The sequence below is a fragment of the Aptenodytes forsteri genome, unplaced genomic scaffold, assembly GCF_000699145.1.
Source record: "Aptenodytes forsteri isolate BGI_AS27 unplaced genomic scaffold, ASM69914v1 Scaffold53, whole genome shotgun sequence".
Taxonomy (NCBI): Eukaryota; Metazoa; Chordata; class Aves; order Sphenisciformes; family Spheniscidae; genus Aptenodytes; species Aptenodytes forsteri.
Window position 1 is genome coordinate 5935626 of NW_008795909.1, and position 16001 is coordinate 5951626.

Here is a 16001-nt window from a genome sequence, read left to right on the forward strand (position 1 = left end):
GGAAGGCAAACAGCCTAATTTAACCAATACAACTGTTTGGGGTTTTTTTTAAATAACAAAGGCCTATGGTATACAGTATAGGTCAATAAATACGTTCTTTGGGCATATAGTTTTAGAGGTTATTTGCCTTTGTCTGTTTCATGTTTTGGGATTTTTAAAAAACCTAAATTAACTTATTTTTTTAAATAACAAAGGCCTATGGTATACAGTATAGGTCAATAAATACGTTCTTTGGGCATATAGTTTTAGAGGTTATTTGCCTTTGTCTGTTTCATGTTTTGGGATTTTTAAAAAACCTAAATTAACTTATTTTCTTCTGCAATCAAATCTTATTCAAAAGGATAGAAAATAGGTTTTGTGTCATGCAAGTACGACATTTTTATACTTGTTTTCTGAGCGATCGCCTCAAACAAGTTTTTCTGTTTTTTGTTGGGTTTGTTTTCTTTTGTTTTAAACTCCTGATAGCTTCTTATCCCAAATTACTTGCAAAAGGCTGGGCAAAACACAGACTATTTTTTGAATTGTGCTATTTTTATATTCCATTAAAGGAACATTGCTATAAAAACACTAAAGCCATATTCCCTTCTTGAGGGCTTCTTTCCATTGTGCCTCACACATTTTTCCCCCTTGTCGCGGGGTCCTCTCCATTGAGGGTGTCTGTCTGGTTAGCTATCACCTACAAAAGACACCATCAGTATAAAAATAAGTCCACAGTAACGTTTATTTCCCCCCAGAAAACATTCGTTTGCCCAGCCAATCTATGTCAAATAGTGGCAAGATGATGTACTCCTGTAAGGAAAATCTCACAGATTTGTAGCAAACAGTCCAGACCACCGTTAACACTGATAAGAGCAATTGTGTGGCTGAACTTCATCCAGTGTCCATTTCTAGTATATTTGCTGCTACAGACATGGCTTCAGGGAAATTCCTTGTTTAAATGACAGTCCAGTAGATTTCCACACCTGAGGACCATGGGAAGTTGGGAAAAGTCAAGGCATCTTGGAGTCCAGAATTCCAGATGGAGGTTTTGCTTGTAGTGAAAATTGTCCAGTTCGTTTCTCACCACGGTGCATTCAGCTATCAGGGACGTGCCTTTGGCTTTTGAGCAAGCGAAAGAAAGAGAAGGATGAGTGAGCCAGGCTGTTAGAGCAGACGCCCTTAAGACATTTTCTGGATAACAAGAGCATATTTTGGGGAGAATCAGCAGGCACAATGCGACACCACTAACACGCAGTTGGCTTCTCCAAGACTTGACAATTCTCAAGCTAGAGCTCTTTAAAGTTATAATGGTTTCGGACAGGATTTCCGTCCTTAATTCACTCAAATTCTGTTTCTCCTGTATTTATATTGCACACTTGAAATAGTAAATATTAAATAAGTCCAAAAATACATTCAGTCATCTGAATGCTTTTCTCGTTACAGTAAACACAACATATGGTGAAAATCTTCCTCTATGGCTGAAACTGAAAATTCAGAAACCATTCTGAAAAAGCTCTTACTGACCTCCTGGCTCTCCGGGTACACAGATTTCAGGTTATTAGCACCAGAGGAAACAAAAAATTTCTTGGGTTTTCAATCTCAAAAAATCTACTATTATAGCTACTCTCTAAAATTCCATCTTCTGTACTCTCCTCGAGCTGTATCAAATTATTTTTACCCCTCCATGTGATCCTCCAAGCCAATTTGAATAGTTTTATTAAGCAGTCTGAGCTACCGGTTTCCAAATTATCTCTCATCCTAATTTCTCAGGAACTTTCTCTCCCAATACATTACTTTTCCAGTGCGTTTAAAAACAAAAAACAAACCCCCAAACTAATTTTTAAAATGGGATCTTATGTATTCAGGAGATCTGCTTCCTTTAGAGTAAATCTGTTTTTTTTACTGACTAAAAAGGTTTCTATCTTATTTATAACATTTAATCTCGTTATTACTAAGAAGTTAGCCAATGACACCTTGGGATAATAGGCTTATTTTATCACAGTATCACAGTTCTGTTATCAGCATCGTCATGTTCCGCTTTGTAGAATGTTTATTACTGACACAGAAACAAGAAGTCAGGCTGAGACGTGCAGCTCAGCTCCACGGCTGGCAAGATTTACTTTTAAAATTATTTTTTTAAAATGTGAGGACTGAATTTCATCTGAGAGCAATTCACAGGCAACATCTAAAGAACTTGGAACGTCATATTGAAGGTTACTTTAAAAAAGAAAGCTACACTTTATGAGAGTGTTTATAAAAATCTTGTGTAAACTACTATAAAAACACTGAAAATGAGTAGTGGACAAATAAGAGAACTATCTTTTACTTGCATAGGATCTGGAATTAGCTAGCTAATAATTAAGAGAACACATCTAATATAAGCACGTGAAGAGGCATGTTCATATTGGCTTAGTCCGAGACAAAATTTCATACCTGATGAAAGAGAGAATTGTTCATCAGCCCTTGCGTCCCTGGGATTGCACCAGTGTGTTTTGCATGAACATTGTTCACCGATGTCAATTTGGCAACTTTGTTTGATTTGCTGCTGCTGCTGCTGCTGTTTATGCTGCTTGAACCAGGTGAGCACTTTCTTTTCTTTCCTATTAATTTGTCAAGGGAAGTATGCGAATGTGAAAAACTGCTGTGTGAATTCACAGTCAGCTCGCTGGATTGATGAACAAACGGCCCTAAGGAGAGCGTGGAGTCGCTGCTGTTCATCATCACACTCATTCTCTTTATCGATTCTGCAGGGCTTCCAGTCGGAGGACCCCTCCCTGATTGGTCATGTTTGAGGCTAACAGAGTTAGCTTTGCTAGTCATACAGTTGAGGCCAACGCTGTGGGACGAAGCTGTCACCGATGGATGATAGGAGGTCCCAGAGTTTCCAGAGTTAACCACACAGTTTTTTCTAAAGGACTCTGTGGAATGAGAAGGTGCTAGCAGTGCGGAACTGTTTTTACGCTTCTTTCCTGAGCCGCCGCTGCTACTGACGCTGCCGGTACTGTTACAGGTGCCACTGCCAGCAGAAGATTCCTTAGGTTTAAAAGATTTGCTGGATTTCATTTTCTGAGGTTTGCTGGGCATAGGTGAAGGTACAGAGGAAAGCACTGTAGGTGTTGAAGGGGATGAAGACACTTGTCTTGATTGCATACTGCAGACAGGATCCACTGCACCCAAAGTAGCAGGATTGGCATTTAGTGTCGTTCCATGTGATGGTACCGATTTATTATTCAGAGACACACAGGAAGGAGATACCAATGCTGGCGATGACATAACCGTGGTGGGTAAGAGGAAACCTGCTGCACTGACACCGTACTGTGAAGCAGGCATCGAGTTTGTCCGATGTGGTGCACGAACTGATGCTGTGTTACTAGATGCCGGAGGAATTTTCCTGCAGGTGAACAGAAAAACAAAGAAAAACCTACGTAGCTACCATTCTTCGGAATAATACCCAGTCTAATAATGCTACGTTAAAGTGATTGTACCTTGACGTTGATTAATGCCACTAAAATCTTTTATTAACTAATTTTATTAAATTAACAGTTAATTGTTGCAAAAAGTATAAAGCATAGACTATCAACCCTTGATCTGATTAATCTGAACACAAGATTACTGTTCTTTAACTAGAATCACAGGCTTTATGTATTTCTACAAATAGCACTAAGAATAAGAACTCTTTCACTTCTACTCACTTCCACATCTGTGAATTAAGATGCTTCTCCAACATGAAGTCAAGTGCACATCGAATATGGTTCCACCGCTTGTCAAACACGTAATAACCTCTTCCAATTTGCCGACTACCAAATGTGCAAAACTGAAAAGACAGATTCTTATTGGTGTTTCTGCTTTCAGTAACAACTCTCTGAATAACAATGCACTTGTTTATAAATAAATATTGCTAAACAAATATGTTTTTAGCTGTTTAATTCAAGGATAAAAATATATAAACTAGAATTTTTATTTCTATGGTATAACAACTATTTTAAATTTTTGGCCTTGGTATATTGGGATCATTTTCTTCCCATCCGATACTCCCATATTTATGGCCAAAAACAGTGGTCAAATTTGAATCCCTCTGATTAAAACAGGGAAGGACAGTAGTGTGTGTATAAAAACCATTATAAATGTATATGTAACATCTACTTCTGAGGAGCTATCTGCTTGTAGTCTGTTTTAAAAAGAAGGAGATTAAAACAACACATTACTGCTACCTTTACTGTGATGATTGGCACCTCGAGTAAAAAACGTGAGTGTGTGTGTGTGTGTGAAAGTCCAGTAACAAAATCTCACCAAAAAGGCACTGTTTACATGTCCTTATTCCAAAGCCACAGCCCTTTAGAGCAGTTACCAATTTCATCTTTGGTATTTTGGCATTTTGATTTCTTTTGGATTGGCGAAGTGAGCTCCAAACATATTTCTTTAGCACGTTTACTTTGCAACTACAGTTAAACCTTCACTGCCTACTAGGCAACAAAATAATTTTCTTAAAATCTAGGGAAAAAAAAAAAAATCGCATACCCAATAGAAAACCACCCTTAAAACCCCTAAGTAATTTGTTTACAAGTTCAGAGCCAGCAAGAGACCAAGGTTAACTTTTACTTAAAACGTACAGCGGCTGGTTGAGGATGATGACCTGAATAATGACAGTCCAGTTTTTCAACAGGCTCTTCTTTTTCATCACATTCTCCCTCATCACTGGATAACCGAGATGCTGGCTCAGCTGCAGGCAAGGGAGGGTGCGGGGACTCGTGGACAGAAGGAGACTCGCTAGGGGCATTTCCACTGTGCTGGGCTGGACAGCCTGGAGGCCTGGGCAAGGCAAGCAGTAAAGGTGTTATTGAACTAAGTCTAGTTAAAAATTCCAAGCTTAAGTGCTTACTATTACTGACAGAAGGAAATCTACATTAACAGATTTCTGATATTTTCCATAGTCTCATAACACATCTACCGAGAGGAAGGACAGGAGGTATGGTACCCCTGGAAAAGCAGCATTGCTCAACCGTTGCTGAACCGCTTTCATTGATGCGAGTCCGCTTTTACTGTTTCAAACACCAAACCCTCCTTGCTAGGAGTTACAGCTCAGCATGTAATTGCTAATTGCAGACAGACAGTCACCAGGCCTAGAGCAAAAATACTGCCCCGTCCAACATATCCATATCGCTCTTTCAAAATCCACCTGATGAAGCTACCAGCATTAATTTCATACCATTGGATCCGCAGATTTTCCTTACCTTGGAAGACTGGGGGGGTGAGGTTTGGGCTTATTAGGTAATAAAGGCTTTGATTCTGTAAGAGTAACTCCGTAAGAATTTTGGTGCAGCTCCTGGGAAGTTTTAGTAGGTGAGGGATGTGGTTCCCTGAGAGGGGGCATCTGCTGATGATGATCCGAATGTCGAAGAAGTTCCTTTTCCCTGGTTTTGCTTTTGTGCTCAGCTAATAACACATCAAATCGTTTTCTTCGACCCTGTACAGCCCTCCGCTGGGTTAAGGAATGTGTCTGCAAAACCATGAATAAATCATTAATCCCAGGCTATTAGATTTGTGGAAATCAAACACTCAAAACACGTGTCTAGAGCTCTAAAACAGAAAAAAATCATCACACTCATGGTTTAGTAAACAAATGGAAGAATGACTTAGAAAACAACTTTAAAATTGCTTGGTGGATGATTATATCCCTGTCTGATACAAAAAAACAGCAAATGAGTGAGAGGCTTCTTTCAAATTTCTTTTTAAAAAAGAAACTGCCAAGGTTCTTACACTGTTAAGACTAGAATTGAAAATCTTATTTGCATTGATATTTTAATTGCCAACTAGTGCACAACCAAAAATACTAAATATTTACTTCCACTTAAGAAAGTATTTAACACAATAATGTTTAAAATCAGACTTTTAATGGGACACATGAAAAATATTTACAAAAATACTTTGCTTCCTTCTATGTACTAATGTATTCCTTGAAAACTAATGTAATCAAATAGATATTAAGGAATGCAAAAAAATACAGCAGAATCCACAGTCAGACAGAACTCAAAGTCCTTTGAGTGTCTTGAATGCTACACATGGTAAGGTGTGTATGTGTATATATGGCACAAATTCTAGGTAAAGTGAAAAAGATGGAAATCATTTTTTTGAATTGCTAAAGTCACATACAATACCTTTTTTCATATGGCATAAAAGGTTTGATTGGGTTCATTTTAGCAGGTAAAAGTTATCATCACAATTCAGACACAAATAGCAATTCCGAAAAATATTTTGAGAGTAGGTATAATATAAGGAATTGCTGAGAAACATTTTTACTTTCTTTCTCTTTTACACTTTTAATTTGCCTATGTTCTCTTGTAAAATCTTGAAGCTTTTCCCTCCTCTATTAGCAAAACAATTGCCTCCCCCTGTAATTCCAAAAGGGCAACGTGTTCAAGTTCAATTCCTCGGGGTCATTAGTACCAGCTTCATTTACCTTTGTTCCGTAGGTGGTTTATTTACCAGATGCTTCCCCTACTGACAGTTTACCTGCTTTGCAGGAAAGTAGCTAAATATTACACAGTTGCAGGGGATCTGGCTTTTTGGTTCCTCGGGACTAAGTGATACCACCCTGTCCCCCAAGATTTTTGAGCCAGAGGACACATTTCATCTGACCGCAAGTTTTTATGGATTGTTTAATTTCGAGTTTGACCTCTAGGCATACTCTGTGGCTTTTTCAGAAGACTCATTTCTGAGCTGGCTGTAGTCATACATCAAGCAGCATTAGCATTTACACAAATACCTCCTAAGTATCTGCTGCAGGCTCTGCTGGGGGGAAAGGAGGGGGTGTGAGAGGGGAGGAGTTTGATTTATTTAAATCCTGCATAAACAAATAATACCTTTAATGCTTATGAGGAATTTTAAAATTCATCTACGACCCAAAGGTTACCCCCAAAAAGAACATGCTGGCCACCTACTACCCTACATGTGGAATAATATAATCTGTCCCATGTCAGCATCCACGTTTAAAAGTTTTATACAAAGATACAAATCTCCAGGTTACTTTAAGAAATATGTTTTTGAATAAATAACGAACTGAACTTCGAAAACAATTCCTTCTTGGTTCTGGGCAACATGTTTTGAGAGGTACCATTTACAGTGGTAATTACTGACAACAAAAATCTGTAGTTTTCTGTTTTCAGAAAAAAATTCCTCAGGAAATTGAATTAAAACTTTATATAATCTTATTCTGATTAAGATATCCTACCTTGCATGTCAAAGACCTAGTACAAGGTTTCCTGGTTTCCACATCAATGACACCACAGTATATATCAGGATCAAATTCTCTCTCTGTCAAAGGTACACAGTATTGAAAAGTTATCAAAAGACATTTTGAAATACTAACATTTATTTTCATTATAAAAATTAACCACATTGAAAACTGTTTTCAAATGTAACACAGGCAACTGTACAAATAAAAATGCACAATAAAATTGTACAAATAAAATTTTCTACACTCTCAGCAAGTTTATGGTGTGCTGAAATACAGATCTCAAGTCTACAAACAGAATGGAGAAATTTACAGCTGTAAGGGACCCCAAAGGAGGAGTAGATCCTGCACGTTAGGATTAGAGGTCACCATCAGTATGAACTGTGACAAACAAATGGTGGTTTTGTTGTTAAGAACTTTTCTACCATTCTACTAACACTTAAAGTTATTGTGTTTAAAGTGTAAAGAGCAGGCTGGGTTTACATTTTTGAGTTTATAAGGTGCTAGTTGTTCCATTTTCTATGTACATTTGGACCTTCCATATAGAAAGAAGGAAAAGAAAACGTTTAAAGATAGTAGAAAAGTGTAATTTTAAAACTAAGTACTGACAGGCCTTCGAGGTCTGTATGGTTTCTGAAAGCAATATTCACATTTCAAGTTGTTTGCATCCTTTAGGAGTATGCCAAGTTATAGATTTAAATTCTAATACATAAAACGTACCTAATTACAAATTACAGTGTTATAAAAGTGTTTAATTTACTTTTGAAACTTATTTCTATATATTCTATATATGTATTTCTATAGATACACTACTAAGAGAAATATAGCAAATAATAATTAAAAACAATTACCTGACAATCTTTTATGTAAAAATTTCCTATTATTTGTATTTTCTTCAGGTTTCTTTTCCAAAAATGGAGGCACAGAGAGAAGACCTTTACCATTCAGTATCTGTCCAGGGGAAGGCAAGGGTGGCTTTGGTATTGAGGGACAATTAAGGCCAGTCTTTATTGAGGAACTCACAGTAGTAGAACAAGTTGGACCAACAGCAGCTTTCAGTTGGGCACCATCTATCTTTGGATGAATCTTTTCCACTTTGACAGATGGAGTCATACTATTATTTATGAAAAACAAACGGGCAAAAATTGAAAGTTACAGTCATAAATTATAAAAAGTACTTAAAATACATTATTACTCAACAATACTCTGATCTATTCACAATGCAAATGTAGAACTTCCTCCTTTTTTCCCAGTTTTATTATCTTTTTTATTTTCACATTTTTTATGATGTCCATAATCTCTTCTGTCCTCTTTTCCCCATTTCCTTGTAAGTATTTCAGAGAGACATCAGGGACTTCAGAAACTGTTATTTGGATTCCCAGATACAGCATATCACCAAAGCAACTGGAATGGGCCTGTTATGTCCAGTGAGAAATGCCCCATTCTGTGACAGTAAATTATATTATCAGTTCTGCAATCTCACACGCGGAGGTCAAAAATTACCTGAATCAGAGCTAAAACTCGCTCATGATCAAAGTATGCAGATTAGATCAAAGAATTAAGAGCCCCTAGTAAAATGACCTTTATTTATAGTGATTTAAGATACAGCTTTGCAAGCGTTATAGTCATGAGTATTATCTATAAACTTAGACTAGGCTGCTGGAAAAGATCTGGAGGAGTTTAAAGTGATTATCTCTTAAACCAAAAACCCTGTGAAACAAAAGGAAATTCTACTGATATAGCAGTGTCTACGCAAGTAATAACATTTAACTCTTTGTCAAAACGCATACTCACATTTTATCATGAGGAACTTTGCTATGCTGTACCGAATGCATTAACCTGTTGTTTCCGCTGATCTGCAGCTTGTCTTTGGGTGTTTTCAACAACTTGGAATTTGATGATGCACTAGTACCTCCACTGGATGAACGATTGCTCCCACTTCCACTGCTACCTTTGTTTTTTGAAGGGAAAGATGAAATGAGAGAAAATACTGAAGAGGAGGGAGGAGTCAAAGGCGGCTTACTGGAGGAGCTGTGTCTTCTTTCTGAAAAGGAGGGAAAAAAAAAAGGGGGTTTAAGCTTCCATACAGAAACAATTCTTAAATACTTCATGTTGTCATTTACTCCATTAACATTTTTCCTTTATTGGCTTGGGAGGTCCCCTGCCACACACAGAGCATAGAGGATTCAAGCCTCACTGTAACCGATAAGGCTCCACTCATTGCTGGTCCCCAGCCGGTTACGGGAGTCTCTTTTAACTTCGGGAGCTACGTTCCTCAGCCACTAAAGCTTAGCTTTTAATAACACTCCCCATTCACTCTCCATCTTAAAGAACAAGAAAGTGAGAATCAGAGGTAGACCTCAGACACACAAAGCAAAGAGACTCCTATCCTCAGGCCAAGCAAGCTTAAATACCGTATTTCCTCAAAGGATAACAATTATCTGTGAGTATGTCTCCTAATGGTCAGAATTATATTGGAGCTAACATTTTAACTTTCACTTTATGACAACCTTTTGGTATGGTCTACTAGACCTTCAGTGTGGAACGCCCCTGAGAACAGCAGCTCAAGTATTGACCTACATTGGCTTTTGCAGTGTTGTGGGTTTTTTGTTTTGTTTTGTTTTGCTCTTATTAATTCTACAGGATTTCTATTTAGGAACAACATCAAAAGGAGCAACAGATATTCCTCTACCAAAAAAAAAAAAAACCCTCAACATTTGATGGAACCTGACCACTCGACCAAAAAAAAAACCCCTCAACATTTGATGGAACCTGACCACTCTTAATTCAATGAATGTGATGGAAAAGAAATTATTTAATTACTATGAAACCATTAACATTAATATATTGCTGGCACCATTTCAGTTAAAATAGTGTATATTACAAAGGTAGTTCTTTGGAACAATGAATTCTCAGTCACAAAACACCTGACAGCTCCGGGGAGTACCCAGCTCTGCCTACACATGGACATGTTAATTGAACATTTGCTGGACTGATACTTGGACACCTGTGATTCCTTGATGATCTGTGTAATCACCACCTGCTTAAGAGACCTGTCTGGCAATCAAGTATATGCAAACTACAGATCTACCAGAGAACCAAGAATTAGCAGGTCTATCAGCAGAGTGGAAAGGCACCTTTCTTCTCAACAGCAGTAACACCTCTTTCTCAGCCAAGTATTGTTAAAGGTGCGCAAATCCACCACCGATCGATCCCAGGATCAGCTTACAGATTCTGACTTAAGTTTACTAAACTGTGAAAGAAGCAGGCTACTCACGAAGTTACAACAACTACAGCCAAGAGTGAAAGTCTAGTCCCCTGCAACCTGTATGGAAGACTGTAACGCTCTGGCAAATGTGAATCAATACATCCGTGTTCTGCTTATATGACCTATTTTCCCCCCAGTCCTAAACACAGCAATCATACGCCACTCAGATGATGACCAGCCAGGACTCCATTTGCAGCTGGGAGCCATCAAACAAGACAGCACCAACCCTGCACCAATGTGGTCTGGCACATCACCTGCTGCATGGCTCCTGCAAGCCAGACTGTAACAGAGAGCAACAGCAATAACCGGGGGAAAAAAAGTCAAGCCGCTCCAGCAGTGCAAGAGGATAGGAGTCTAACACCTGGCAAGCTGATTTCTTACAGAGATGGGGAAGCAGCATTTTAGATATGTTCATTAGCTCGGGGAGGCGGGGGGAAGCAAGCACAGAGCTTAGACTAGGAAACTCCAGTCAAGGAATGATCTCTGAGACTGAACCAAGTGATGTGTGTTTCTCTGTTTAACAGCAAAATGAGTGCCAACTACCTGACAAACCTTCTGCAAAAGAGTCATCACTTCTTAATTAGTATTTACCAAAAAGCTCTGAGAGGTCAGGCGAAATGCCCAACAGAAATACGTAACAAATGCAGTAATTTATCACCCATCTCAAGACACAACTGCTTTAAAATTATAGTATTTAGAACGACTAGTTATCTATGATGTTCAAAATCATCTACTTAGTTTTCTAGAACCAGATGCCATTGAAGAGTTTGTAAGTGAAGTATGTTAGTGTATTTACGTTCTAGTAAATGGCTGTGCTTCTAATATGACATACTGCTTATTGCCAAATGTCTTTTTATAGCAATGGCAAGAATCCCTGAGCAGCTCTGATAAGTTACTATTTGAGGGCCATTAGTTCAGCGATGCTACACCCTGTGAGATTACTCTGCGAGATAATGAGAAAAATTGCTCAATACTCTTCCACCTTCTGTATATTTAGAAAATTCAAAGTCCAAGTTCTTATCACAGTTACAAATAATCTCTAATAAACCAGTGGATGACTAATGCAATCTTTGCGAGTTTTTGATTTTTTTTTTTTGGGGGGGGGGAAGGAAGAGAGGGGGTTACTCCCTTGGGGAAGAGAGGGTGTTACTTCCTTGGAGAAAACCTGGCAGATGAGAAGAGAAAGGGACTAGAATAAGACTGAGTACCTCCTTGCGTCCTATCATTAGGAATAAACTAGACAAAATTTTAATCTCAGCTATTAATCCAAATTATATGAACACTTCTTTTCTGGCAACTTTAACTGGTACTGTTCTCATACTAAACTGAGATGTTACTGACTACTAATTGCATGAACGTTTCATAGCATCAGTCTCAATACAAATGAGTTAATATCAAAAGAAAGTGTTTTAAACTGCTGATAAAAAAAAATTACCTTCTCAAAAGAGAACTAAGGCTAATGGCTGATCACACACCAAGATTACAGTCTACCTGTCAGACAGAATTTCCATTCTACAGACAGACGCATGATTTGAACACGCACACACACAAAAGCCAAATGAGCTTTTGCCAGCATTTTGGGACAATTTCTGAAAGAGATATTATAACATTTTAAGTCTGTGAAACCTTCACTCACTCCTTCTGTATGTAACCACAACTCGTGTAGTTTATCAACAAAATGAGAAGACTTTTCAGCTAATTTTTTGTAACCTGCCTGGACCTGTTTCGTGTTGACTTACGTACAAGTAGAGGTAGGGCTGCTACTAGGATTTGCTTACATTTAGTGTTTCAGTCTTTTTATAAAATTCATGTTTTTAAGTGAAATCTGCTTAAGGTCTGTTTTGTAAACATCTGAATACTACTGATGCTTGTCTTATTGGAGAAAGCTAGTATTATTTTGGAAACCAGACATGTTTTAAGCATGGCATACTTGATCTAATGAATGTATTTATTGACAGACTGACAGTCTTTTAATGGAAAAATTACTACACAAACTGTCACTGAATAATCAAGACCACCATATTTATTATGCTAAGCATATTATAATGATAAATTCTACTAATCATCTGCCAATCTAATACGGTTCCCATTTGCCATTAACTCTGACTCAGCCTGAAAACATTTAAAAATATAATTATCTCCAGGTGTTCAGTTTTCAAATTTTAAAAGTTAGCACTCACGTCCCTTCCCTTCACATAACTCTTGAAAGAAAAACAATTTTTTATGTCATGATTGCTTTTATAACACATCAAAGTGATATTTCAAATACTGCGCCTGTGTAACACGATTCTAAACTCTAAAATTTGGGAGGATGATTTTTTTTTGGGGGGAGGGGTTGTTACTTGGGGATTTTTGTTTTTTAAATATCAGAAAGATATAAGTTTTGGCTTTGGACAAAGAACCTGGAAGTCTTCCTTGATTCCACAGCACTGGGTAGAATCTGACCTAAAATGAAAGCTGCATTCAACACTAAAACTCCTCCCTAAATATCTTTGCATTTATATAACGTATTTGTGACCCTAAGGAGAAGGGCTGTACAGAGATTTGGAAAACTGTGAAAAGAGATGGCATCCCAGCAAAGGCTGTCTGACCGGGATATCTGTTAACTATCAATTTGGAAATATACAGCGATAGTTTGTGTGCTAGTGGACTTACGGTTGAGCAAGAATTATACACGCATACTGCCAAACCACACAGAACTTCCTGATAAAATGGATATTAATAATCTAAATTTCTTCAAGCGCTTCAAAAAAAAAAAAAATTAAACAGCTCCCAGCAAAGGCTGTCTGACCGGGATATCTGTTAACTATCAATTTGGAAATATACAGCGATAGTTTGTGTGCTAGTGGACTTACGGTTGAGCAAGAATTATACACGCATACTGCCAAACCACACAGAACTTCCTGATAAAATGGATATTAATAATCTAAATTTCTTCAAGCGCTTCAAAAAAAAAAAAAATTAAACAGCTGCCCTTAGTAAATTAAACAGCTTCACTTGGCCCTTAGTCTGGCTGCCAGTTTTCTTGGGTTTAAAAATCTTATTTTCCATCATATATTCCTACTAAACATGCACTGATTTCTGACAAAATGCAAAAAAGTAACCTGGAAGGGGAAGGAAAAAAAAGGGGGAAAGAAAAAAAAAAAGAAAGCTTCTCACCATGTTTGGCTAATACTTCTTATTCTTCCATCAATGGGTAAACACTTGGACTTACTGTAATTTATAACTTTATTTCTATATTAAAATAAAATATCCTTTTATAGAGAAAAATATTCTGTTTTTCATAAAATGCTACTTTCTTTGCTGTATGCTTAACAAAAAAAAAAAGTTAAGAGTAACAATACTCTTAAAGTTTTTCAAAATGTTCCTCCCAGGTCTACACTTAGTTCCCAAAATCTAGGAAGTGTTTTGTACTGTTCATTCTCTCGGGGCATCTATATTAAAATAAAATATCCTTTTATAGAGAAAAATATTCTGTTTTTCATAAAATGCTACTTTCTTTGCTGTATGCTTAACAAAAAAAAAAAGTTAAGAGTAACAATACTCTTAAAGTTTTTCAAAATGTTCCTCCCAGGTCTACACTTAGTTCCCAAAATCTAGGAAGTGTTTTGTACTGTTCATTCTCTCGGGGCATCAATTAATAGCTTTGGGCAGCAAATACAAGATGTACAGATCAAATTTCATAAACCCATTTTTTTTTTTATACTGACTTCTTACGTAAGTACTGGGCAAAAAGTCAAACTGACCTGGGTCAGTGCTAGCAGAGCCGTCGCTAAAAATGAAGCACACCCATTCCAACACACACAAGTTTAGTTCAGTGAAATACATTGCAACTTCAGTTAACATTCAGAAAGACAGTTTTAACATAGGTAAGCCTAGGTGTAAGAGTATCATTCGGACTATAGAATTAAATGTGTATATTAAAACAAAGCATAAAGGTAACCTTATGTTTAAGTAATTATTATTTCATGTATCTTTCTCACCTAAAGTATAAACATGATAAAAGTGCAACTTAAAGCAAACTTATCTTTTTTTCCATCATACTGAGCTACTGTTTGACTTGTCATTTGACAAATTATTTAGTACAGCCATATTAAAACAAACGTTTTTTACCTGAGGATAAAATTTATTTTCTGTCAGTATGACTATTACGTTTCTAGAGTAATTGTGGAGAGCTAATTTACTTGATCTTCTAATTTCTCTAGAAGGATCAGATCCATGACATGACAGCACAGCAGACTAGGGGACACTGCTGTGGAAGGGCACCTCACACACTCTTTACTCAGCAACCAACTAAAATCCCTTTTGCGGCTCTACCCCAAATGCCTGTGTTGGGCTCTAATCCACCATCACCCTGACCTCACCATGACAAAGAAAAAACTAAAATAAATAAATAAATAAATAAATAAATATTAGATCCATGAGGATTTCACAGGGGAAACTCGAGAACTAAAACAATTGTGGGCATAGCAGGCAAACTACTCTTCTGTTGATGCCACCCTGGCAGCGTGCAGCTGCTTGGGAGCAATCGCCTGTGTGGGATCTTCATCTGCTGCTCACTCACTTATTGCTGCTTCATTATCCTGCTCTAATCATGGGGCCTAGATACCAAGGATTCTGCCTTAATCTTCCACTGATGTCCCTTTAATCATCCCATCAGTTCTGTTTGCACTGTAAGTCAGGATGAGGTCACTCCATCTTCCATTGTGTGGTGTTTAAACTTACACTCTTAGCTGAACAGACAGCATCTAAACAAAGTTATATTTTTCACTCCAGCAAGAAGGTTATAGAAAAGAATATTTATGGAGTCCAAGCCATCAGTGTGACAGACTGCCAAGGCTTGATTGGCATCAATACAATCTGTCATGTCTCTAGAGAAAATTCTTCTATTTCATAAAAAAACATTGCTTTGCAACTGGCGGCTGATATTATTGTTTATCACTCAGTGTTAGCAAAACTACAAAGAATCTGACTGATAGTCATGTACACTTATGGCACTCCATTCACAGAAATATAACACTTCAGCAGAAGAGAAAGAAAAAAAGTGTATAATTTATATTGCAGCATAGCAAATGCAAGTCAGGGTGGCACATACATAAGCATTACGTTGCTTTATGTATTTACATCACTTACCACAACGGTCTTCCTTATCTTGACCAGAATTCTTCAATATTATAAATAAATAGTAATAGGTATAAACTAATTATCTAAGAAATAGGTTTATATAATGTCTTTTATACAGATTATGGCCAAGTTAGCAATACTGATGCAACCTTATGTCCTGCACTTCCTCACTTTAAAAATATTCAGCGCAATCGCAGTACAGAATGTTTTTACTGCCTGTGTAGATACCACCACATAAAGAGGCAGTTAAGCTACAATGATAAAACTTTACTTAAAATGTGTCTCTTCTCAAAAATCTATTAAAATGCAAGACCTAGCCAATTTTGAAGTGTATATTTTAAAACCCAGAGTTCACCTCCACAACTTGATAAGTTAACAGGTTTGCTTTGCCTAGCAGAG

The 16001-nt window shown here is 37.3% G+C and overlaps 1 protein-coding gene across 2 annotated transcripts in view; it reads right to left on the bottom strand.

Annotated features, from left to right (window-relative positions):
* Nucleotides 1-23: 23 nt before the first annotated feature.
* ATXN7 (ataxin 7) overlaps nucleotides 24-16001 on the bottom strand; it is a 60620-nt gene continuing 44642 nt past the window's right edge. The window contains exons 3-11 of one of the 2 annotated variants that reach the window (XM_009284386.2): nucleotides 9005-9254; nucleotides 8062-8324; nucleotides 7208-7290; nucleotides 5211-5476; nucleotides 4590-4788; nucleotides 3672-3793; nucleotides 2413-3370; nucleotides 297-1098; nucleotides 24-163 (exon numbers count right to left, since the gene is read on the bottom strand). In XM_009284386.2, the coding sequence (XP_009282661.1) occupies nucleotides 1081-1098; nucleotides 2413-3370; nucleotides 3672-3793; nucleotides 4590-4788; nucleotides 5211-5476; nucleotides 7208-7290; nucleotides 8062-8324; nucleotides 9005-9254 (2159 nt within the window). In that variant the 3' untranslated portion in view covers nucleotides 24-163; nucleotides 297-1080. Of the gene's footprint in view, nucleotides 164-183; nucleotides 1099-2412; nucleotides 3371-3671; nucleotides 3794-4589; nucleotides 4789-5210; nucleotides 5477-7207; nucleotides 7291-8061; nucleotides 8325-9004; nucleotides 9255-16001 lie in introns of those variants that run through there. The other variant, XM_019473465.1, reaches the window with a different exon arrangement.